Raw genomic sequence first — 27010 nt, 5'->3', positions numbered from 1 at the left:
AGGCAGAATAAACATTTACATTAGGTGACTCACCGGTGACGTCTCAGATTCTAGTTCTTTCTCTCCATCCGGTCCAGACCTCTATGATGACTTCTCCCGGCCCATTTCTGCAGTTTGCCACTCACATGTCTTCAGCTTCTCACTTTTCCAACATTTCTGCACCTATAAATAAATATAAAGTTATCATTATACCACACACTACGCCCCTAAATAGAATAGCGCCATACACTGCGCCTCTAATTATAATAGCACCATACACCGTGTCACGCACACACACACACACTGTGCCCCCTGTAGATAGTGCCTGCCATAGAGCCCCTGTAGATAGTGCCTGCCATAGAGCCCCTGTAGATAGTGCCCCCATATAGACCACCCCTGTATATAGTGTCCCACAAATAACTCCCCCTATAGTGCTCTACAGATAGCCCACACCTGTATATAGCCCCCTGTAGATATAGCCCACCCCTGTATATAGTACTCTACAGATAGCCCAACCATGTATATAGCCCCCTGTAGATATAGCCGACCCCTGTATATAGTGTTCCACATATAGTCCACCCCTGTATATAGTGTTTCACAGATAGCCTACCCCTGTATATAGCCCCCCTTGTACATATAGTCCACCCCTGTATATAGTGCTCCACTAGATAGTCCACCCCTGAATATAGTGCTCCACAGATAGCCCACCCCTGTATATACTATATACAAGGGTTGGCTATCTGTGGAGCACTATATACAGGGGTGGACTATATGTACAAGGGGGCTATATACAGGGGTGGGCTTTCTGTGAAGCACTATAGGGGGAGCTATTTGGGGGATACTATATACAGGGGGACTATATACAGGGGGACCATATCTACAGGGGGACCATATCTACAGGGGGGCTATACACAGGGGTGGGCTATATCTACAAGGCGGCTATATCTACAGGGCTGGGCTATATCTACAGGGCTGGGCTATATCTACAGGGCTGGGCTATATCTACAGGGCTGGACTGTATCTACAGGGCTGGGCTGTATCTACAGGGCTGGGCTGTATCTACAGGGCTGGGCTGTATCTACAGGGCTGGCCTATATCTACAGGGGTGGGCTATATCTACAGGGGTGGGCTATATCTACAGGGGGGCTATATACAGGGAGTGGGCTATATCTACAGGGCTGGGCTATATCTACAGGGCTGGGCTATATCTACAGGGGTGGGCTATATCTACAGGGGTGGGCTATATCTACAGGGGGGGCTATATACAGGGAGTGGGCTATATCTACAGGGGGTGGGCTATATCTACAGGGGGTGGGCTATATCTACAGGGGTGGACTATATCTACAGGGGTGAGCTATATCTACAGGGGGCTATATACTATATAGCCCTCTGTAGCTATAGCCCACCCCTATATATGGTGCTCCATAGATAGCCCACCCCAATATATAGCCCCCCTGTAGATATAGTCCCCCTGTAGATATAGTCCCCCTGTACATAGCCCACCCCCTGTAGAAATAGCCCCCCCTGTAGATATAGCCCCCCTGTAGATATAGCCCCCCTGTAGATATAGCCCCCCTGTAAATATAGCCCCCCTGTAGATATAGCCCCCCTGTAGATATAGCCCCCCTGTAGATATAGCCCCCCTGTATATAGCCCAGCCCTGTAGATATAGTCCCCCTGTATATAGCCCAGCCCTGTAGATATAGTCCCCCTGTAGATAGACACCCCCCCCCCCCCGGAGATACAGCCGCACAGTTCTATTATAATTTTTTAAAAAAATATTCAAACTCACCTTATTCCCGCTCCCACGCCGTCCGGCAGCCATGGAGACCTGCTCTCTTCTGCGCAGGTCTCCAGGGGGTTGAACACAGCGTCTATGAAAGGCGCTGATTGGCTGGGCAGGATGACTTTCCCTGTCAGTCAGTCAGCGCCTTTCATCGACGGAAGCGTCACTGGTACAAAACGTACCAGTCGCTTCATTTGTGGAAAGGCGCCTGAATGGCCGGGCACGGAACGTGCCCGGTCATTCATTGCTTCTAATTGTACCTGTGTCCTTGCGACACAGGTACAATTATAGTGAAGGAGGAGGGGGCGCTGGCGCCCCCCTCTGAACTGCGCCTGGGGCACGTGCCCCGCTTGCCCCCCCCCCCCCCCCAGCTACGCCCCTGCTTTACCCTTCCTATTCTGTAGAGATCACTTCTCATTATCATCACAGGCAGCAATACAATGAGAGGTAACACCAAAATGTATATATTCAGTAGATAACACAGGATCTACCATTGACAATAAGTGATGGACACAACTCCCCTCCTCCCCCTTCCTGGTCACAGAGCGTTCCTAGAACACTTTCCCATAGAAGTCAACGGGTCAGCTCCAGACTATTGTTTCCTATGGTCCATGTGGCTGCTGTAAAGCAGAACTCTAAGTGCTGTTCACAGCAGCTCAGGCAAGATGGCTGCCCCAATAATCATGTACAGAAAATAGAAACAAAAAATCTACCATCAGAAAATAAAAATAGACTAGAAAAAAAGAATAAGTATCTGGCTTTAAGTAGTAAAAATAATCTAGGGTGATAAAATGCCTTTAAAATGGTTGTAAAAATAAATGCAGTTCCTCCAGAAAAAAACAAAACACACTTGTAATGGGAATGGGAACTACTTTTAGCCCCATGCAATTAAATTCACATTTTAATGTACCCATATTTCAGCCAAAGCCATATGAATTACTCTGCGTCTAGACTGTAAATGAAGCAGTTCTCTCTGCCTCTAACACAGCAGGAACAGCCATTACCAAATGTACAGAGCTGTGCCTGGTTAACAATAAAAGGGACGCATCGCTCTCTCTTTAAAGAGGCTCTGTCACCAGATTTTGCAACCCCTATCTGCTATTGCAGCAGATCGGCGCTGCAATGTAGATTACAGTAACGTTTTTATTTTTTAAAAACGAGCATTTTTGGCCAAGTTATGACTATTTTTGTAGTTATGCAAATGAGGCTTGCAAAAGTCCAAGTGGGCGTGTTTAAAAGTAAAAGTCCAAGTGGGCGTGTATTATGTGCGTACATCGGGGTGTGTTTACTACTTTTACTAGCTGGGCGTTCTGATGAGAAGTATCATCCAGTTCTCGATGTCTACTTACCTGCAAACGCTGATGCTGCTGCAGAATCAACTGTAGCCTCTGGTGCCGATGTGTCCTCGCTCGTCTGACACGATGCAGGACCTGTGAGTGACGTCACAGCGTGATCTGCCAGAAGCTGGGCGTTGTGAAGAGAAGTGGATGATACTTCTCATCAGAGCGCCCAGCTAGTAAAAGTATTAAAAACGCCCCGATGTACGCACATAATACACGCCCACTTGGACTTTTACTTTTAAACACTCCCACTTGGACTTTTGCAAGCCTCATTTGCATAACTACAAAAATAGTCATAACTTGGCCAAAAATGCTCGTTTTTTAAAAATAAAAGCGTTACTGTAATCTACATTGCAGCGCCTATCTGCTGCAATAGCAGATAGGGGTTGCAAAATCTGGTGACAGAGCCTCTTTAAGTCAGCTAATTGGTGGAGGTTTTTGGAAATCGGCCCCGACCTATCTGATATTTATGGTGTATTCTAACTATAGACCATCAGTATTATAGTACCGAAAAATGCTCCCTCAACTCCTTCCATAAATGTAATGCTAGAAAAGAAAAACTTTCACCTCTCGTCGCTCTAGTCCTGTTGAAGGGTGGCTATTTTGTGCACTCTCCATTGGTGGATCCCCACATATTAATACGTGTAGTCAGCCTTTGTAGTGAATACGAGTAATGCGGGGCAGATCTCCACAAGAGCTTTGTTATGCAATAGACCAAAGATATTCACAATGGGAAAGGTGTGAAACTGGTGCAATAATGGTTTCAGACACACAAAGCATTGTGTGCCCTCCCAGGTCTGTATTTTGCAGTATTTAGCCTCGTGACTATTATGCTCGTCTTCCTCTCTTGGTGTCTAATGATCCCTGTCTGTTTTGTTTAGAACAAAGAGCACAAAGACCTGAAGGAACAACTTGCTTCCGTAACGTTGACGCGCACTACAGAAGTGGAAAAGCTGCAGAAACAGCTGGAGAAGCAGCGGCAGAACCAGCAGGATGACAACCAGCTGAGCAGCTTACAGGAGGAGATAGAAGCGCTGAGAGCGGAACTGGCCAAGAGCAAAGACGAGCGGAAGATCACGGAGGACTTGTATATGAATGAGAAGCAGCAGCTGCAACAGGTGACTGTCCATGTCTAACTACTACTAACTGTACTACAACTCTCAGTACAGTCAGGTGCCACAAGCAATGCACCAGAACGGGGACCATAATTCATTGCAGGATAATGGGAAGACTGTGCGTTATTATGGTCTGTTGGCATACTTCCCAACCGTCCCATATTCAGCAGGACAGTCCCGGATTCCGGGGGTATATCCCGCTGTGAACTGTATCTGCGTCCTCAGGGCGCAGATACAGTTGAACCCAATGCTGAAGCAGGGAACTATCAGCTCCCTGTTTCAGATTCAGAATTAGTTCAAAGCGGAGGAGCTCCCCGGGCACAGCGCTACTTTAAGCGCTGTGCTCGGGAAGCCCTTGACGTCACTGTCCATATATGGACAGTGACGTCAGTGGCTACTGATTGAACGGAATACCCGTTGCCGATGATCTGGCCAGGGATTCGGCTCCTGGAGGAAACTCCTGAGGTCACTGTCCATATATGGACATTGACGTCAGGGGCTCCTCCTTTAGCAGAATCCCCGCCAAGAGTCGGCAACAAGGAATCCGCTCAAGGAGTAGCCACATATATGGACAGTGACCTCAGGAGTTTCCACTAGGAGCCGAATCCCCGGCCAGATCATCAGCAACGGGGATTTCGCTCAATCAGTAGCCGGCTTATGCTCTGGTTGGGGATTGCGCTCCTAGAGGGAGTACCAATGGCGCTATCTACAGGGGGGAGGCACTGTCTTCAAGGGGGGGTGTGGCACTATCAACATGGACACTGTGGTACTATATAGGAGCACTATCTACATGGGCACTGGCACTAGGGGCAGCTAGGGGGGCATTATACTGTATGGGGTCATCTGTGTTGGCTTTATACTGTATGGGGGCATTATACTGTATGGTGGCAGCCATGGAGCATTATACTGTATGGCGGAAGCTAGAGGGCCTTATACTGTGTGGGGCATCTATTTGGCATTATACTGTGTGGGAAGCGCTATGGGAGCATGTTACTGTGTGGGCTGAACCGGGTGTGTATAGGCGGGAAATGGGTGGGATTAGAGGCATGGCTTAAAAGAAAAAACATTACGCGCGCCGCATCGGTTGGCCCTCTTTTTGAAAGTTGGGAGGTATGCTGTTTGGTAATACCGCAGTTAGGAGTATTGATTATTTTCAGATATAACTATGTGGCCCCTTACTTACAGGAATTATCCCTGAAGGGCTCTCTGTTATCTCTATGCCAGAGAGGCAGATACAAAGAGTGTCTCTCGCTCTGGAGGACCTGTCCTGTATTAAACAGACAACCCATTGATTTGAATGGTTACTGTGAAATTCTTAATTTCACCTGTGGTGGCACTGCAGAGAAATTGAACACTTACTGCCAGGTTTCCCCACAGAATACAGCTGATCGCTGGGGGTCCCAGCAGAGGGAGACTCTGATCAGCTTTTTGTCAATAGACCCTTCTAACAAGTATGGATTGTCCAAAGTAGAAAACCCCTTAAAAACAGATCTGCTGATTTTACAACTTCGTTTTCGAGCAGCCTGTAGTCCCCATTTGCAGGCTCTCTGTAAATGTTCACAAACCTCCTCAGTCAACAAATAATCTATCTAGGGTAATATAGTAATTGGAAGAGGGTTGTAGCTCCAGCTTTTCTCTCTTCCTCATTGTTTATGAGATTGCTGTTAGGCCCCATGCACACGACTGTAAAAAAATCTCTGTAATTGTGGACCGTAATACGGTCCGCAATTACTGACCCGCCCGGTTCTATTGTCCGCGGACACCTTTCCATATCGCTACGGATAGGTGTCTGTGCCGTAGAACTGTGCCGGGAATCATGGAGCATGTCCTACTTTTCGTTTTTTACGGGCCGTGCCCCCTTACTTTGTATGGGAGAACGGCCCGAAAATGTGGGCTGCGGCCGTCGGCGGCCGGCCGTGCCCGCAATCGCGGGCTGTGATTACGGGCATGGCCGTGTGCATGAGGCCTAAGAGAGGAGGGGTAGCAGTCTCAGGGAGAGATCTGATTCGCTCAGGGTATACAGCACAGCTCTCACATCACACCAGGAAGAGCCTACCACTTCATAGCATATGAGAGAATATGTATATTTAAAGAAACCAGCAGAGGGCAGAAAAAAAAAAAGTATTTCTTGCTGCACTACATCTAACATAAACCTGCAGCTGTTTTTGTATTGATGTGTACAGTTTAAAGCATTAAAGCTTACCTAACTTTTCAGGAGACTTTGCACTATTTCTGCCCATTATATGACTTTTATATCCTGCATTATTTAGCAGTTTTCCCCTCTGCAGGCTCTCTCTCTAACTCTGTTGTCTCCAAGCTGGTGAGCGGAGTCTAATTGCTTCATGTTTTCCATAAACTGCACATACAGAGGATGAGAATCCTGCTCTCCCTTCTCTATCTATCACATATATAGAAGCTGCAGCAGCATGGAGGACATTATAAACCAGTAATGAGCAGTGTAGCTGAGAATCCAACACTGGGGTGACATAGAAATCTTAACAGCAGCCTGCGTCTTTCTCACTTTGCTCCTGCTTCCTCTCCCTGCTCACCCCTTTCCGTCCATAGACTTACATGCAGCTTGTGTTGCTGAGTTACACTCTCTCTCTCTCTCTCTCTCTCTCTCTGCTCCCTCCTCCTGCTCTCCATCCCCTCTCCATAGACTTGTATTGCTGGCAGTGAATTGACATATCCCCACTTTCTGCAGCCCGTCAATTCTGCTCTGTAACCAGGGACAAACTTTGCTTGACAACAGGGAGTGGACAGCAGATTACAGGAAGGGAGACACCTAGTGGCAGTAACTTCACACAAAATTTACATGGATAAAACAATTAAATTTTAAAAGTAAATTACAAAGTTGTTCTATATCAGTTATACTACTAGATTGGAATAAATTGTTTGAAAAGTTGACATTCATTTAAGGATATTTCAATATTCGCATAACAAGAAAGCGTCAGCAGGTTGAATATTTCCACTCCGGTCTTGGACTTTTGTGTACTAACTGTTCTCATTGTTTGTTACCCAGAGAATCTCTGAGCTAGAAGACGAAAACACTCAGTTAAAAGAAGACAATGAAGAACTTAACAAACGAAACCTCATCCGCACTGAAGGTATCAAATTTATTGGATTCTTTTTTCTTTCCCATTATAGTTAGTAGGAGGCATTTCCTCTTCAGCATATTGAGGCTTCTTATGTTGACTTTTGCATTGTTCAGAGCATCCGTCGCAAATTCAGATTTGACAGGTACAAAAGCAGTGTATGTAGCGCTATTCTTCTCGTGACAGATTCTACTATGTCAGTGGGGTCTGTCGGGCACCAGAGGAATCTGTCATATGATGGATCCAGCTCTGCCTCCTTGCTTCCGTTCTAAGCTACAACACAGATGTGAACAGAGCTCTGGACTCGCAGCGACTTCCCTTAGCCCAGAGACCTTAGTGATCCAGCAGTTTTTAAAGGTTCGATCCCAAAGGCTTTTTCAGGTCACCTATTCCGTCTATTGTTTACACTGAACATCATTGCAGTCCTCCAGCTTGGAGACATGGACTCAATCAGGATTTAGTGGAGATATACAGTAGTCCAGTCAACTCCTGCAAGCAATGATCAGCTTCAGCTTTACTCCTACAATGCATTTTTGTAATTCTTGCACATTGCACAAAAATGTCAGCCTCTACTGTATCCAAAAGTGTTTAAAGGGTTCTGGTGAACTCTGCAAACCTTTTATTTATGTTAGGGAGGAAGAAGAGGACATTTGACAACCCCCTTCCCGTACACTTGCTGCAGGCAAGGGGGAAGTTGTCAGGCTCTCTAGGAAGCAATGCAGTTAATAATTGTAGTCGGTGTTGACCTCGGGAAAGTAGAAGTAGATCTTTGGCTAAATATTGTAGAGGGACGTAAAGGAGTAATCATCAGTTTGTTTTCGATGTTTTCGGGTTGGTTTGGGTTTTCTGTTGTGTTGGACGTCGCAGTGTACGAGAGATTTTCCATGTCTCTCAGATGGGAAGGTCACATGGATGTGTGGTTCTATGACATTATAAATGATCAGCCTTGAACTCTATCTGACTTGTTCCTATTTAAGATGAGCTTACACAGAGTGCACTCAAAGAAAATCAGGAAATCCAGAAGGATCTGGAAGAAGAGAGAGCACGCTACCAGAACTTAGTGAAGGAATACACCAGGCTGGAGCAGAGATATGACAACCTGCGGGAGGAGGTCACCATCATCAAGGTCAGTTAGGGCTTTGACAATGCACAACCAGAAGAGTACTAAAATCATGCATAAGTCAAGGGGCAGGGCGACTGAGGCAATTTACTTACATGGGTTGTTGAATTTAGAAAGCCCATTTTCATACACCCTAATAGGGAAGGAGGATCCTCTGGTCAGAATCCTTATTTTTTGACCAGATCAGCTACAAGAAGTCTATTGCTCTGGAGGACCTGTCCTGTATTACACAAACAACCCATTGATATGAATGGGCACTGTGTAATGCTTAATTTCTCCTGTGGTGGCACTGTAGGGAAATGTAACACTTACTGTGAGGTTTTCCCGGCAGGAGGAGACTTTGTCATCAGCTTATTGTCAAGGGACTTCTCTAAGAAGTAGGGATTTTTCAAAGTGAATAACCCTTCTAGAGGGGTTATCCCACTATAAACATTGGTGCTAAATCGATTAGCTTGATGGACGTCCACCTAGGTCAACGATCTCAGACAGCTCCACTGAGTGAGTTGATCATAAGAGTCCAGCTGCTGGTTCCCGGTGTCCATAGGGTAAATATAATAGATGGTCGCTATCACATAACAAATATTTAACCCTATTGATCATGTGATTGGCTCTAAAGCTGCACATGACCCATAGAGTGGGACTCCTCTCTGTCTGGGACTCCTTCAAGCATAATTTGCAATTGCAACAGGAAAGTTTTAGGCGATCTAATCTCCTCTTCTATAGAGCAATTCATAAAATAAGAGATAATCCCAACATTATCTAGACCAGTGATTCCCAGTCAGGGCTTCCCCAGAAGACCGCAAAAGCATTCACTTTTTACTGCAAGGATGGCAAGCTCTGCCTATAAACTAATTTTTCTGGGGTACTCCCATGGTAAGAAGGTTGGGAATCACTAGTTCAGAGGAGCTGTACACCCCACTCTGTTAAAATAAAAAATGTTAAAATGGTGGAACAATGGAAGTCCACCTTTAATTGGGTACTTTAAGGGCTTGTCTAGAATTAGAAAAACATGGCTTCTTTCCTCCAGAAACAGCACCACGACTGTCAATGGGTTGTGTCTGGTATTGCAGATTAGCTTCATTGAAGTGAATAGGGTTGAGCTGCAACCTGTGGACAGGTGTGGTGCAGTTTTTTTTTAAAAAGCCGTAATGTTTTTCTAATCCTGAGTAACACTTTTAATCAGACCGGACATTTTATAGTTAAAATTGGCTTTCTACACAGCATAGTAGTTCCTCCAAATTGGCAATTTACTGTCTTTATCTGTATTGTAGCAATCACCGGGACATCGCAGAAACCCATCTAACCAAAGCAGCCTGGAGTCTGATTCCAACTACCCCTCGATATCCACCTCCGAAATTGGAGACACGGAGGATACCGTTATGGAGGTGGAGGTAAGAACATTACAATACACCTTACAAATGTGTTCATGTTCACAGGGGTAGGAATAGTTCTGCAAGACTACACATCAAGTCGAAATAAGCATAGGTAGCTACTATAAAATATAAGAAAAAATAAACGGTATGTAGAGACCCACAGTATACAGTAACTGGAAGAGCCCCTAAAGAATCCTCCAACAGTAAAACAATAGTATGCACAGCAATGAAAAAAGATGCATAGGAAATATACCAAAATCCGCACACCATGAGTTAATGTCTACTGAAAAATGTGTAGATCTTAACAGCATCATCGTTGGCTGTCTGTGCTCAAAGCGTTCAAATGGAGAAAACGTAGACGCTAGGCCAGCGTTGGTCTGTGGAAAGAGGAGACCGTCGTAGCCATCCCTATCTCACCCTAAGTTACTGTATACTGGAGGTAGTTACTGTATACTGGAGGTCTCCACATACCGTTTATTTTTTCTGTTTGTCCTGTGAGTCTATACACCTGATTTTAGGGGTATGTATTAAATGTTATATTTTATAGTATCTACCTATGCTTATTTCGACTTTCTGTAATATTGAGGTAACTTTCCGTGCGTGTGCGTGTGTTTTCAATTTTGACTTCTAAATCCTTACAGGAAGTTGGTCTAGAAAAGGCTGCCATGGACATGACTCTGTTCCTGAAGCTCCAGAAGAGGGTGAGGGAGCTCGAATTGGAGAGGAAGAAGCTGCAGAACCAACTGGACAAGAAAGAACAACAAGAAAATAAAAAATCTCAGGTAACATTGGACATTCGTATATCTTTCTTGGCAATTTCTCGCAACATCATGGAATTTAACCGGTTGAGGACTGCCCACTCTATATATTGGATGCGGGATTAAGCTTGTTGCCCGAGCGATTGGGCAGCTGAATGTCTGGTGCCTGGCAGTCCGAGACTACCAGGGACCCTGGATGAGCGCTCAATGAGCATTGTGTACAGAATAGAGGTATTGGTCCCGGTGGCCATTTTACTAGTCAAATGATCACCAGGATGCCAGTAGTAGGAGGTCTAACTAAACCCAGCACAGACCAAACAGTGACAATAGTCACTATCACAAGGCTGCACAGCGCTAGTTACAGAGGAAAAGAATAGTTAAAAGAAGAATAAATGAAATAATAAAGTCCCCCAAAGGTCTATTCTGATCTTTTGATAGACCGGTCATAATGATAAAACATAAAAGTTAAAAAAAAAAATACACAAAAAATACCTTGGCCCCTGTAATGTATCAAAATTTATGGTAGACAATGACTATCATAAATAAAAAGTTTATTTTAGGGTAACACTATTTTATTACCATAAAAAAAATAGCTAAAATTAAAACAAAACATTTTGTTTTAAAAAAATAAATGTATCCTTTAAGCCTCAAAATGCGAAAAAAGAAAAAATTACGTGTATAAAAAAACCTGCACTGATCAAAAAAAATATTGCAATAATCACATCGCTAGCCCAACAGACAAGACCGTTTGACCGTTTTTAAGTGCTAAAAATGGCAAATAACGGTGCCTAGCCCTGAAACAGGATGAGATTTGATTTTGTAACTACTTATGTTTTCCTCATCATGATTCGTTTCTTGCTGTCTGCTATCCAATGGCGATGTCCTTCTGATGTCACATGACCACATTGTCCCTGTCTCAAAGTAAACTGGACATATGGATTCAGGGCATGGGTAGGTGCTCGGAGGCAGGAACAAATGGACTTAGGCCAGCGGGGTCAGAACCGCAACATCCTGGAACCCCCTTTAAGACTAAATAAAGCGACCTACTAACATGCCCTAGAAAGTTGACATTAAGGAAGTTCCCCTCCAAACAATTTCCAAAATAAAGGGGCTACCTAAAATAAGGTGGAAATGCTCTGAAGACACAAGTACTTATTTTCTAGTAATCTGTATGTCTATGCTAATTTCCTTATATATTATGCAGCCAAGTGTAATATTATCCTCTGTGTATCCAGGTCATTGAGACAGTGAATGACACAGACCGTGACACAGACATCGCCTACAACAACCTGAAGGTAATGAAGCAGATACTGTACACACGCTTTTCCTCTTGCGTCCACCCTAAAGTTTCTATGTTCACGGATCTACTTAAAGGAGTTGTCCAGTTTAGAAAACACTTTTTCATCTACCCTATTAGGAAATTCTGAGTTAATAAAGGGGGGTCCTCTGTTCGGGATCCTCATCTCTTGGCTAGAGTAGAGAGCAGTTACAAAGAGTGTCTCTCTCTCTGGAGGACTTCTCCTGTCCTGCATTACACAGACAACCCATTGATATGAATAATCACCGTGTATTGCTAAATTTCTCCTGTGGTGGCGCTGCAGGAAAATTGAACACTTATTGCCAGGTTTCCCCACAGATTACAGCTGATCACTGGAGGTCTCAGCAGGGGGACACAACTTCTTTTCAAACAGAAAAAGCTCCTATGTCTAGATCAGCGTTTCCTAACCAGGGTTCCCTGGTTTCAGGGAATCCCCAGAGGACAGGGCTGTCACTTCTCCAGTCGGGAAGGCACACCTATTTCAGCCTGCTCAAAGATGCTTGGCATGGAGACAGGCAAAGCAGTCAATATATCTTGGCCAGAATATAGATTATAGAATGCTTTACCTGACGCTTAATGGACAAGCATTTCCTATACAGGAAGAATAGCCTACAGGATGGTTAAAAGGATTTCCACCCAAACTGTTAACTTGGCCATATATTAGTAAATCTGAAGTTAGATCAATATATTAGTAAATCTGAAGTTAGATCAACAGCATTGATAATTGTGTTTTATTTACTTACAGAGATATTTGCATTTTTTTATATTGTTGTGGCTGATATTTTTGCTAACGTTGCAACGGGAAGGGCTGCCATATTGCTTGTCACCTTTGAATTAGCTTCTCAGAAACTGATGGTAATATTATTCCTTTGTTATAAATTGAACATGCTGACAGAATGACCTTTTACCATTGTTTTGTGAGAAGCTAATGCAAATGTCACAACCAAAATGGCTGCACTTTCTGTCGTCATACTTAAACATATTAGGCAGATAGAGCAAAATTAGAAGAAAAAACAAACAAGGGTATTAATTAGGGCTGGGCAATTATGACCTAAATCAAAATCACGATTAATTGAACATGTAACCTCGATAACGATTATTTAGGCCACACCCCTTTTTGCATACTACGTCCCCTATTTGCATTCTATGCCATTGAATTAATATTTATCCACTGAGCCTGCTGTATACTACTGTATATAATATACCCCCTAATATTGCTCCCACACAGTATAATGCCCCCATAGATGCACCCCACACAGTATAATGACCCCCATAGCTGCCCCCACACTGCATAATGCCCCCACAACTGCCCCCAATAGTGCCTGATAAAAATAATAATATACAAACTCGCCTAACCCCGTTCCAATGACGAGTGGAGGATGCTCCTCTGGTCTGTGCAGCTTGGCGCAGACAGGCGCGGTACCGTCACTGCCTCGTGTCCAGCAATACATACTTAATGGTAGAGCAGAGACCTTACGGTCCCCTGCTCTACCATCGGGTTCAACTGTATCCTGAAGATGCAGATTCAGTTTAAGCCGGGAGAAAATAATGGATAAATCCGAAATTCGCAAGATGACGTCTATTAATTGCGCTGAATTTCGAATCCGATTTATTTTTCTATTTAATTGCCCAGCCGTAGTATTAATACAATCATATTAAGTCATTCGTATAGATTAAACTATTGATTTAGCATTAATATGTAATTTAGGAATGTATATACTACAAGTCTCTGTGTCATAGAATAAGACTTGGAGTGCCCACCCAACACTGAACTTGCAGCTCCACAAGCAGGCATGTCAGAGAAAGCAGCTCTCAAAAATAATAGAAGCAGTATGGAAACCAGCCGATAACCTAGAAGAAGGGGTACCATCAGCGCTTGGCCATTCTGGCCTCAGGATAGGGTGGAGTGGTGATGTCAAGAAGTACGACCCTATGTAAATTTAGGGCCCTTATGTAATTACTTCATAGACATAACCCGTGTAGTGCTTCTACTCCCACTAACCAGGGCTGATGGCATCTAATGACTCGTATCTACAATCTCACTATTATTCCAGAGGCAAGAACTGGAGTCTGAAAACAAGAAGCTGAAGAACGATTTGAATGAACTAAGAAAAGCCATTGCCGATTCAGCAGGCGACACAGACCCCAATGAAGAATCCAGCGGCTACACCCTCCTCCTGAACCAGTTAAAGTCCGCTCTTGAGGAGCTGGAGGTGCGGAAGGAAGAGGTTCTCATCCTCAGGACTCAGATCGTGAACTCCGCGCAGAAGAAAGATTCTGAAAAGAACGCGGTAAGTGATGAGTTTGTATACGATGGCTGGAGCACAACTACGCAGCGAGATGGACCGCCAGTCTACCACTATTCTATTCCTTGGATGGTTTTACCTTTAGGAATTATGGGTTGCTGATGTTATTGTTTGCAAAATATCTCAAACTCATTATTGGAACAAATTTTTAACTGAGGGTCTTTTTTAAATCATATTTTATTCAGGATTCAGATGCAAACTGGACCAACAGCAACAAAGAGATGGACCAAGATGATGCCATTGAGGCGTACCACGGCGTCTGCGAGACAAATAGGTAAAGCGCTTCTACCATCAGTTGTGGGATGCTGTACCCTGGATCAAATCATTAGGGGGAAACATTGCCAAAATACACCTGACACTTTGGTATTTACTCATGTAATTATACTTAAAGAGGCTCTGTCACCAGATTCTGAAATCCCTATCTCCTATTGCATGTGATCGGCGCTGCAATGTAGATAACAGTAACTTTTTTTTTTTTTTTTTTAAACGTTCATTTTTGGCCAAGTTATGAGCTATTTTATATATATATGCAAATGAGGTTTGAAATGGACAACTGGGCGTTTTTTTTCCGTTATGTTCAACTGGGCGTGTATTGTGTTTTTAACTGGGCGTGTTTACGTGTATGATGCTGACCAATCAGTGACCAGTCAGCATCATACACTCATCTCCATTCATTTACACAGCAGCGATGTGCAGCCACATAAACAGAGATTAATGTTAATCAAGTGTCCTGATAATGAATACACATGAAATCCAGCCTGGACGTCATGTGTATTCAGAATCCTGACACTTCTGAATCTTTTCTTTGAGATTTCTAGCACGGGAAACGAAATCTCGCGAGATTTCGGAGATAAACGAGATTTTGTTTCCCTTGCTGCAAATCTCACAGAAAAGAGTCAGAAGTGTCAGGATTCTGAATACACATGACGTCCAGGCTGGATTTCATGTGTATTCATTATCAGGACACTGCAGTAACGTTAATCTCTGTTTATGTGGCTGCACATCGATGCTGTGTAAATCAATGGAGATGAGTGTATGATGCTGACTGGTCACTGATTGGTCAGCATCATACACGTAAACACGCCCAGTTACAAACACAATACACGCCCAGTTGGACATAACGAAAAAAAAACGCCCAGTTGTCCATTTCAAACCTCATTTGCATATATATAAAATAGCTCATAACTTGGCCAAAAATGAACGTTTAAAAAAACAAAAAACTTTACTGTTATCTACATTGCAGCGCCGATCACATGAAATAGGAGAAAGGGGTTTCAGAATCTGGTGACAGAGCCTCTTTAAAGAGGCTCTGTCACCACATTATAAGTGCCCTGTCTTCTACATAATGTGATCGGCGCTGTAATGTAGATTACAGCAGTGTTTTTTATTTAGAAAAACGATCATTTTTGACGGAGTTATGACCTATTTTAGCTTTATGATAATGAGTTTCTTAATGCCCAACTGGGTGTGTTTTACTTTTTGACCAAGTGGGCGTTGGGGAGAGAAGTGTATGATGCTGACCAATCAGTGTCATACACTTCTCTCCATTCATTTACACAGCACATAGTGTTCTTACTAGATCACTATGTGCAGCCACTTACTCACATATTAACGTTACTCAAGTATCCTGAGAGTTAATAGACATCACTACCAACCAGGACGTGATGTCTATTCAGAATCCTGACACTTCGCTAACGTTTGTGTGTGATTTACAGCACAGCACATCGAGATCACGCTGGGCTGTCATTTACAGCGTAATCTTGCGAGATTACGCTTGAGGTTCTGTAAATCACACACAAACATTAGCGAAGTGTCAGGATTCTGAATAGACATCACGTCCTGGTTGGTAGTGATGTCTATTAACTCTCAAGACACTTGAGTAACGTTAATGTGTGTTTATGTGGCTGCACATCATGATCTAGTAAGAAAACTATGTGCTGTGTAAATGAATGGGGAGAAGTGTATGATGCTGATTGGTCAGCGTCATACACTTCTCTTTACAACGCCCACTTGGTCAAAAAATAAAACACACCCAGTTGGGCATTAAGAAACTCATTAGCATAAAGCTAAAATAGGTCATAACTCCGTCAAAAATGATCGTTTTTCTAAATAAAAAACACTGCTGTAATCTACCCTACAGCGCCGATCATATTATGTAGAAGGTAGGGCATTTATAATGTGGTGACAGAGCCTCTCTAATGACAATCCCTACTTTTTAGAAGGGTCCCTGACCTCCAGCTATCATATATTATTTGTGGGGAAATCCTGCAGCACCACTGCAGGGGAAACTAAGCATTACAGCAGGACAGGTCCTCCAGAGCACTTTGTATCCGCTACATACTCTGCCAAAGAGCTGATCCTGAACGTGGTACCCCCCTCTACTACCTCAGAATTCACTAATAGGGTATATCAAAATAGATTTTCTAAACTGGACAACCCCTTTAATGTCCACCTTGGAACCCCATTTTACAGTTTATATAATAAACAGATCTATATAAAAAGTTGCCACTTTGTTAATACATTACATTATTTATACTTATAGCCTGTATTATACTCCAGAGCTGCTTTCACAATTCTGCTGGCTTCAGAGCTGAAATCTTCCTGCATCTCCAGCTTTCTCAATGTATACACAGAGCTTGCTCTAGTGATCTGCATTCTGGGAAGTGTCCTGTTTACACCTGGCACTGTACAGTGGAGGCAAAACTATTTCCCTGCATTCTAGAAGCTAAGCTGTTGGGGGAGGGGGGGTTGTCTAATAACAAGTTTCTGATGGTGTGATGGTTTAAATAACTAGCAGAATTGTGAATGCAGCTCTGGAGTATAATACAGGCTGTAACTGTGGATCACTTTAAGATAAGTAATGCAATATATTTACAAAGTGACTCAACTTTTAATGTACTGTAGATTGCATCTATACATAAAACGTAAAATGTTGACCAATGATTAATGAAGTTATGGGTTGTTCTTGTCATTGATGATTAAGACCAGACTACCATGATATTCTGAAGCAGGACAGTATATAGCTATTCATTGCTGGACTGTAGTCTGAGTGCACTTACTGTGTCAGTGAGTGAAATCTGTTCTCTGTTATCAGCCAATTCAGGTTGAGTGGAGGCTGATTGTATCTTATTCAAAAGGAGGACTTATAGGAAGTCAAGAAAAATCCCTGCCCACATGACCACTACTCTATGTCCTATATCTCCAGTGCTGAGAACTTCCTGAGAAATTTAAAGGGAGGAATTATGTGAAATTTAGAAAATAGGCAAATATTTGCTGTTTATGCTGTCTGATTCTGTAATTTGACGACCGATATTATGTCTTATGTTCTATATCTGAGCGAGAATAGCATCTTTATAGTGTGTTCCCCGTGAGCTTCCGATGGGAGTGGCCTTGACAAATTAAAATTGCTTTTCTTCTGAACTTTTTTATTTTGTTTTCGTGTCTTTCTCTGCAATCTTTTTCTCTTTTCCTTTTTTCCTGTCCTTTCTCTCTAGAAAGACTGAGGACTGGGGGTATCTGAATGAAGACGGTGAGCTGGGCCTGGCTTATCAAGGCTTAAAGCAAGTCGCCAGGTTGTCTGTCCCCTTCTTCTTCTCCTTTACTGCATCTACTGCTTTTTCTTCTATCATTTATAAAGTTCTCTTCTATTGCTGTCTTTAAAAGGAAAAGGATTGCCTCCTATTAATTAACGCTGTGTAAAATAAATTCAAGTATTGTCACCTAATAGGTGCAGTACCGTTTTTCACCTCTTAACTAATTGCAGTTTTTTTCAATAGACTCCAATATAACAGCGCCACCAGATGTGAGATTTATTTTAGTCAATACGCTGATCATCCAGAATAACGCATTAATACCACATGACAAACCATTTCGCAATAATCAGCAAGAATTTTACTACATTACTTTTAAGAAACCAGTTACTATGCCTTTAATTGCTGATTAGTCTTGTTATTAATGCATCCTAAGGCTTCATACACACGACCATAACAAATTTTACTGTCCGCAAATACAGATGCACTTCTGTAGCCGTCCACAATTGCGGAAGCGCCCATAGACTTCTGTGGGCAAGTCCGTGCCGCAATTGCGGACAAAAATAGGAAACACATCTGTAAATATACGGAAAAGTGTCTGTGGCCTTTAGAAATTAATGGATCCGCAATTTCATTTGTAATTACCTAATCCGGAATTACGGATGAAAACTACGGTCGTGTGCATTGGGCCTTAAATGTTCACCATTGAACATTTTTTTAAATTTAAATTACCCCTCTAAATCTTTTACTAATCTAAAATTTTGTGCTGACCCTTGCCGTCGCAGCCGTTTTTGTTTTTCAGTTTTTTCGCCTCATCTTCTAAAAGCCATAATTGTCTTGATTTTTCCATTGATATTGCCTTATAAAGGCTTGATTTTTGCGGGAAGAGTTGTAGTTTTTTACTGCACCATTTATTATACCATGTAATGTAATGGGAAACTAGAAAATAATTCTTTGTGGGGAGGACTTGGGAAAAATGTACAATTCTCCTTTTGTTTTTTTGTTTAGTTTTTACGATGTTCAACGTTTTACTACTTTTAAAAAGAAAATATCGGTATGAGGGCTTGTTTTTTGCGGGACGTGCTGTATTGGTATTTTGGGGTACATAATACTTTTTGATCACTTTCAAGTCTATTTTTTATGGTAGACGAGGTGACCAAAAATGTAGGATTTTTTTTTTTTTTACGGCGTACACCGTGCAGTTTAGGTAATGATATTTTGTAATAGTTCTGACTTTGTTATGGGTGCGGTTGGGTTTTTCTTTTTTTTTCTGTACATAGCTTTTGGTGGATTTTTTGAATTTTTATTTCTGTTTTTGACTAGTCCCCCTATGGAATGTGAAATAGCGATCATTGGATCGCTTGCACAATATACTGCAATACTTATGTGTATCTTGTTTTTTACCTGCAGAAAGATGGCGGACCTGGGGTCTTCATTATGCCCCCATGCTGCCATGACAGCCATCGGCACCCTGCAATCCCGACACGGGGGGAGGGGGCTGTTGGAGGGGTTAAACGAGTGGTATAGTAGCTATCTCCCACCCGTTGCAGTGATGTTTTGGCTGTACACCCGCTTACTATGGACCAGGCTCAGGCGATTAGCCCTTCCCATACTTCCCCTTGCTGGCTATGATGTAACCCTACATCAAGTGTCGACAAAGGGTTAAAATATCTTTATAGCTTTGTATCTTTCATACACAGAGCTCGAAAAACATTTGCATAGACTTCTATTCAAAACATAACATGCTGGGGCCTACCGTCACCACTAGAGGGAGCTTAATATATACTGTTTTTACATTGAATTCAATAATAACACAGTATGCAATAAGCTCCCTCTAGTGGTGGCTGCAGGTATCCACCATATGTTATCTTTTAAATAGAGAGGATTTGGAGCTTGGTATCAGAAGATCTATTACAAAGATTTACTAAGAAATTAATTATTACAGAATGTTGGAGCTAAAAACAAGTATGAGTATTTGAAACTTCTTAGAAATTGTCTTAGGAAAATATGTTTTTGGGTGGAATTCTAGTTTGTGAATGATGTTGTGGCCTTCATCTCACAGGCTCCTGGAGGCCCAGCTACAGGCTCAGAGCCAGCAGCATGAAGATGAGGTGGAGGCGCTGTCCGATCAAATCGAAGCACTGAAAGAAGAGCTGGAGAAACAGCAGCAAGTTCTACTCCAGGCCATGCAGCTGTCCCCTGAGGCGCAGGTGGAGTTTGGACTTCAGTATGAAATCACGCGGCTGACTAATGAAAATCTGGTAAGGGATTATATTCATATGCAATTCAGTGGAGACAGCTGTTGTTCTTGTACCATGATTTATACTATTACCCTGGAAGCTAGTGACATTGCCGAGATATGGGGCACTCTAATATTGCATGGATGACAACTGCAAAATGGCTTTATCCACCTTTAATAGAAAATGATTGTGTTTTTTTAGGCTTAAAGGAGTGATGCGGTAAAGTAATATTGATGGCCTATTCTTAGTATCGGCCATTAAAATTTAATTGCTGGGGGTCCCATCCAGTCAATCAGCTGCGTGAAGAAGCCATGGTGCTCTCATTGTTTACCCAGGCACAGCACCATAAATTTGGTTGTGGCTGTGTGTGGTACTACAGTTCAGCCCCATTTACTTGAATGGGACTGAGCTGCAATACCAGACACAGCCACAACCAAATGTATTGTGCTGTGCCTGGTCAAACAATGAAGGGACACTGCGCTTCAGCGAGTGCCATGGCCCCTTTTTGCATGCTGAGCAGCGGTAATGGGACTCAAACCCCCACCAATTACATATTGATGTCTTAACCTAAGGATTGAACATCAATATTACAAATATGAATTGGGGGAGTACAATCTTCACTTCAGATGAATATACACGGCATTCTGAATCTAAATTACTGAGGCAAATCCTAATCCAGCAAAATGTCTTGGCCTCTAAGTCAGACCGGGAATATGAAGAAGCTGGGCTTAATGCACACGACGATAGTGATTTTGTGGTTTGCAAAACAATGTATACGTTGCATGTATTTGCGGTCTATTTGTAAAAAAAAAACTTCCATAGTGCATCCAGTTGTCATCAGTATTCATGGATCCGCAAAAAAAAGGAAGGCTGGAACCCACTGAGTAGGTCACATGATTGCTGAATCCCATAAATTCCCTGGCGTCACTGGGCAACGTATAGAGCAATTGCGGACGACACACGGGTGGCAACCCGTATGCTGTCCGCAATTTTCACAGCCCTATAGACTTCTATGGGCGAGTCCATGCCACAAATATGGACAGTCAAATGACATGTCCTTAGTTTTAGCCCGGAATCACGGCCCCCACATGGATAAGTGAACATCACCGTTGTGTACATGGGGCCTCAAAATTGCGGCTAGCTCGTGAACAAAAAACACGGTCGTGTGCATTAGACATTAATCTCTACATATAATAAAACTGTAATCTTTGCGTTTCTGTACATTGAAAATACTTGCGAAAAAAAATAATTGGGGGGATGAAGGATAGGTGAAAGAATGCATTAAGATCATTTTTGGAATTTTTGTCTTGTTTGTTCACGCATCATGTAAAAACTACTGACCCAATTCGGATAGAGTTTTTAGAAAAACATAGGGGTCAACTTGAAGTAACATTTCGTTTTTATTTCAACGCAATCGGTTCACTCAATCAGAAGATATGCGAATTTAATGTTTTCAAAATTTCATTTACATTGCATTAGTACAACAACAACAAAACCATGGCAACCAATCATACTTTTACTTTTATTTTGTATTGTCTTGGAAAAATAGACACCAGTAGGTTGCTATGGGCAACTGCTCCAAATTTCATCTATACTGATTGGTTGCAACCTCTCCCTTATATAACAATCTGATTGCTGCAAATTTTTCAAGCTGCCTCAGACAAATTACAGCTGTGATCAGATTGGTTGCTAAGGACAACAACTCCAACTTTCGTCTATATTGTTTTTTTATGCATCGGAGGCACATATAACTACCAATTAGGTTTCTGCTTTCATTGTCCAAGCTGCCTCAGAATAAAAGAACTGTAATCTGATTGGTTGTTATGGACAACAGCTCCAAAATCTGTGTACATTGATTTTTACAAATAGTAAGGGGATATAGCAACCAATCAGATCGCTGCCATCATTCACCTGCTGCCTCACAAGAATGTAAACTACAATCTGATTGGTTGCTATGGACAAAAGTTCCAACATTTGGAATGTTTATTTTGGTTCTTGCACATAAAAGGGAGATAAAATAACCAATCAGATTTCTGCTTCCATTGTCCAAGCTGCCTCAGAAAAAAAACCCTGTAATCTGATTGGTTGTTATGGACAACAGCTCCACAATTGTCTACAAGTTGATTTTTACACATAATAAGGAGATATAGCAACCAATCAGATCGCTGCTATCATCCACCTGCTGCCTCACAACAATGTAAACTACACCGGTCTTCCGTCACACAACATTTATTTAAAAGTCGGCGTCACCATAATTCTCCTTAGAAATTTAAGCCCACCAAAACGATGTAACGGCACCCGACAGTGAACCTGACTACTGAAAGAAAACTATTTTTAATTGAAGCTTGTTTATTGTCTTTGTGTTTTTTTCACTTTTGTTTTGAGTATAGTCCAAGGCTAGGGGTATACTTATAAAAAACGGCATCGGTACCTTTTTCAGTGGCCTGCGCGTACAAAGTCGCGGGCACAGCTAGTTAAAGAATAAGAAGACCACCATCATCTCCGCAACAGTCTGAAATAGTGTTATGTAGTGTTATGTATAGAGCACAGGACAGTATAGTCCAATGTAGAAGTAGAACACTACAGAAGAAAATACCGTTTAGGTCCTTTAATCCGGCAATGTATGGTTCAGAAATCCTGTTCATACAGGATGTGATATAAATAGTCCTATTACAGGACTCTACCATTGTCCTCGTGAGTCGTGTATGTACTGTAGTCAGACATATTCTCCAATAGAAAATATAAGAGCTGATGAAGAAGTAACATTCTCACATTTTTCATCAGGACCTGAAAGAATTGCTGGAGAAGTCCGAGAAGAATGAGAAGAAGCTGAAAAAACAACTGAAGATTTATCTGAAGAAAGTTCAAGAATCTGAAGGTAATGCAAGATGTCTGCTCAGCGAAATGGTACGTCTGCCTTTATAACCAATTTTCTGCATAACTCCAATGCATGTAATGTAAAAAGTGCAACTTTACAAATAGTCTTGATTAAAAACATCCATTTGTGTATACAGCTCCTATGCAGATCTATGTGTGTCCAACTAAAGGCTGCAAGCCAACCCTCTGTGTAGTCTGATCCTCCAGTACTGTGTTACTATTTTCCATCTGTCCCCTAATTCTTGCTAATCTATCAAGTGTACTTTGGAGTAAGGGGCAGATGTAAGTATGCATGGAGACACATAGGTCTGCACAGGAGCTGTATACACCAAACAGTAGGATATAGACAAAGTTACAGATTTTTTTCAATTTTAGATGCATTCGGGCAATAAAGAAAATTGGTTGAAAGGTGGACATAGCCTAAAGTCCACAATCGGTGCGTGCCAGAACGGTCTGTGAAACCTACTAACCCTATATGTCCTTTATGGTGTGCAGGATCGGCAGACATCATTCAACCGGAGAGGAAGCGGCCGGAACTGAGCCGTCAGGTGACAGTGCAGCGCATCGAGAAGGATTTCCAAGGAATGTTGGAGTTTTACAAGGAGGATGAGCCTCTTCTCATCAGGAACCTCATTTTAGGTCAGGAATGTTTTTGTACAGGATGAGAAAAACATGGCTGCTATTTTTCCAAAAACAGTACATAGTCTACAGGTTGTGTCTTCAGCTTCATTGTAGTTAATGGGGCTGAGCTGCAATATCATACACAACCTGTGGGCAGGTGTGGCGCTATTTTTAAAAGAAAGCTGCAAAGTTTTTCTAATCCTGTACGACCCCTTTAAAAGCAAACTCTGCTAACTTCTTAGAAATTTAGAGAAGATTGCAGTTAACCCCAATATTCCCCTCCCGATATGTCAAACTTACAAGGATCCAGGAAGCAAAGATAGGGATGATCTGTTTGGTGGGGTCCCCACACTGTCCTGCCTGTGACATGGATGGTACATTGTGGTCACCAGGGATTTTATTTCCTTGACTAAAACACACTCAGGATAACAGATATCGATTTTCTGGTTTAATGCAAAAGAAGCTGCATCTATTATATAACCGAGAAGGACATGGTGTCCGAAGCTCACATAGAGCCCCGCCCACATAGAGCCCCGCCCACAGCCAGAAACTGAGCAAGGAGATGTGAGTGATTAATGGCGTAGCTATAATGCCCCCCTCCCTCCCGTACACAGTATAATGCCCCCCTCCCTCCCGTACACAGTATAATGCCCCCATATGTACATACCTAATAGAAAAATTCAAGGTACTGACGCTGCCCGGCTTTAGTACCTCGTATGAGCCGAGAACGGGACCCAGTGGGGAGAAAAGACCGGTGACTATCAATTAGTCGCGGTCATTAACTCACAATTGGGATGCATGGCAGGCGGAAAGTTGCAGCTTTCACCAGTCTTAATAAATCTGTCCCTCTGGTTTTAATCTGAAATGGGTTGTCTCTATTTAGAAACCCCTTTAACCAACTTGTGAATAGAGTTAGGTAGTGGCCCCGATTCCTCAGCAAACTGTAGACCACTGTTTTTGTTAGTCTGTATTCTGCAAATGGGACATAGACAAAATTAGATTATCAGTCTGTAGACTACTAAATGGCGTTCATTCACCCATCCACTTCATTGATCCTCTACGCTCCTCATCATGTCTCTGGGTATGTGCACAGGTTTTTTCAGCCCTTTGTAGCCTCCACAGTATTGTGCTATTTCAGCCAGTCATATTTCTCTTGGCTATTTGAGCCTTCATACTACTTGCATATGTTTTCCAGTTTAAACTTGTCACGTACTACCTACTATTTTGTATAGATTGCGCACGTACTGATACATGCACCATATGCTGTGCAGGCTACTCATACTGACATACTTTACACGTTGTTCATCTAGCTGATTACTTGGCATTATGTATGGGACTAACCTCCCCATACCCCCGGGTTTACTAATTACTTACCTATAATTGAGCGTGTGTTAGGTCTCTAGTGGACGGTTGATTCTGTTGGTTCTGGTCTTTTTCATCTGACCCTGTTGTTTATGTCTCCGTGTTTATTGTATCAGATCTCTTTTCTCATTATTTATTATTGTTACTATATATAATAAAGATTTTTTGTACTTTTATCTTTGGAGTACATTACTTGCTTTAGGGTCATGTCCCATCTTTGGTTCGTTTTTAGGTCTATACATTAAAAGGGACCCCAGTACACGCCACTCTTGGTGTGAGGTTGTTGTTTAGGTTGTAGACTACTAAATGTCTGACAGGGAAATAATTATTACATCCGCTCACAGATCCTTTCTTCTTTTCTCAGATCTGAAGCCACAATTGATATCTACAAGCGTGCCGTGCCTGCCTGCGTACATCCTCTTTATGTGTATCAGACACGCAGACTACGTTAATGATGACCAGAAGGTTCATTCTCTCCTCACCTCCACCATCAATGGCATTAAGAAAGTGCTCAAGGTATGGTCATAACTGTGAGATGCATGTGGTGCCCAGTGTGTACAGGGAGGTTGTAGGCATTTGGACTATACAAACTGTATTATATCCCAGAGCTACGTTGTTTCCTGAACTCTACGGAAACGGTGTAGCTCGCTGTGCTACGCTGTTCACGGAATTGCCATTCACTTTTATGGGAGTTCCGGAAACAATGTAGCAAAGCGTGCTGGGCTGATTCTGGAAAACATAGCCATCTCGTAACTCCAAGAGGTGGTACCCGCATCTCTAGCGAACATTTATGACATGACATATGCGGATATGACATAAATGTAGGAGATTCCCATGTGTGTGTGTGTGTATATATATATATATATATATATATATATGTGTGTGTGTGTGTGTGTGTGTGTGTGTGTGTGTGTGTGTGTGTGTGTGTGTATATATATATATATATATATATATATATATATATATATATATATATATATATGTGTGTGTGTATATATATATATATATATATATATGTGTGTGTGTGTGTGTGTGTATATATTTGTGTGTTTTATTGGATCCATATCTATTTTGATGGATCCATTAAAAATGAGGCTCAGGTGTAGCTATTAATCCCAACCTATGTATAGGCATTAAAGAGGTCCTGTCAGCTCTCCTGACATAATAATTCTGGAGCATCTTTTCTTAGAACTCTGCTTGGCGCCATTCCTATTACTCCTCCTGGAAATGTATGAATAAATTGATGTGTCCCTAAACAGTCTCACTATGTCACCACTAATTGGACAGAGTGTATAGAGACGTGTCTCGTTGACAAGGAAAATGTTAACACCTGGTTGTAAAATGTATTCAAACATTTCCAGGAAGAATAACAGAACGGCACAATTTTGTCTCTGGTAACTCCTGGGCATGTTGCTAATTTTTGTTATGATGCTTATTGCTTCCTTTTGTATATTTTTGAGAAACCGCAACACTTCAATCATTTCTTTAAGTTGCAAAAATATTTGAGATGTGTACGTTGTGTAATATTATGACTTTGCTCTTTGTGGTTTACAGAAACAAAACGAAGATTTCCAAATGACGTCCTTCTGGCTGTCAAATTCCAGTCGTCTCCTTCACTGTCTGAAGCAATACAGCGGGGACGAGGTGAGTGCCCTCTCTTCTGATGAGTAAAGTTCGATGGTTCTACAACTTCTAGAGAGGGCGATGGGTCAACAGCGGTTACCATGAAGCGTACAGTCACACTATGTTGCCCTTTCCTGAACATATGAATCTAATTATCACGTCGTCGTTTAATAGGTTAATCCCATTATTTTTTTTTCGCCAGGGTTTTATGACCAGCAACTCTTCTAAGCAGAATGATCACTGCCTCCGCAACTTCGACCTCACAGAGTACCGCCAGGTCCTCAGTGATTTGTCCATCCAGATCTACCAGCAGCTCATAAAGATTGCTGAAGGCCTATTGCAGCCAATGATAGGTAAGAAAATAGGATGGACTCTTGGATGACCTCTATGTACACAGGACGGAAGCACAACCAGACCGCTCTGGTGCCAGGTTATCCTAGACAGACAGTCTGAAATCCACCTAATGTCTCATGAAAGGTTCAACATAGTTCTCTGTCTTTCCCTCATGCTTTACACTTCAGTTAATTGGGTGCTATGTATGAACATAAGCTTACAGGAAAAATTAGA

At 42.3% G+C, this 27010-nt stretch overlaps 1 protein-coding gene across 2 annotated transcripts in view; it reads left to right on the top strand.

The window, feature by feature from the left end:
• MYO5B (myosin VB) overlaps positions 1–27010 on the top strand; it is a 230548-nt gene that overhangs the window by 187932 nt on the left and 15606 nt on the right. Inside the window, exons 22-36 of one of the 2 annotated variants that reach the window (XM_075840976.1) lie at positions 3987–4223; positions 7243–7327; positions 8293–8441; positions 9707–9826; positions 10450–10590; positions 11802–11861; positions 13939–14175; positions 14376–14464; positions 17685–17762; positions 19783–19981; positions 22745–22838; positions 23333–23476; positions 25185–25336; positions 26375–26464; positions 26646–26796. In XM_075840976.1, the coding sequence (XP_075697091.1) occupies positions 3987–4223; positions 7243–7327; positions 8293–8441; positions 9707–9826; positions 10450–10590; positions 11802–11861; positions 13939–14175; positions 14376–14464; positions 17685–17762; positions 19783–19981; positions 22745–22838; positions 23333–23476; positions 25185–25336; positions 26375–26464; positions 26646–26796 (2026 nt within the window). The remainder of the gene's footprint in view (positions 1–3986; positions 4224–7242; positions 7328–8292; positions 8442–9706; positions 9827–10449; positions 10591–11801; positions 11862–13938; positions 14176–14375; positions 14465–17684; positions 17763–19782; positions 19982–22744; positions 22839–23332; positions 23477–25184; positions 25337–26374; positions 26465–26645; positions 26797–27010) is intronic. The other variant, XM_075840980.1, reaches the window with a different exon arrangement.

Source organism: Rhinoderma darwinii, chromosome 1 (genome assembly GCF_050947455.1).
Source record: "Rhinoderma darwinii isolate aRhiDar2 chromosome 1, aRhiDar2.hap1, whole genome shotgun sequence".
Taxonomy (NCBI): domain Eukaryota; kingdom Metazoa; phylum Chordata; class Amphibia; order Anura; family Rhinodermatidae; genus Rhinoderma; species Rhinoderma darwinii.
The sequence above is the reverse complement of the archived record's forward strand: the minus strand, read 5'-3'. Positions and strand labels throughout refer to the sequence as shown.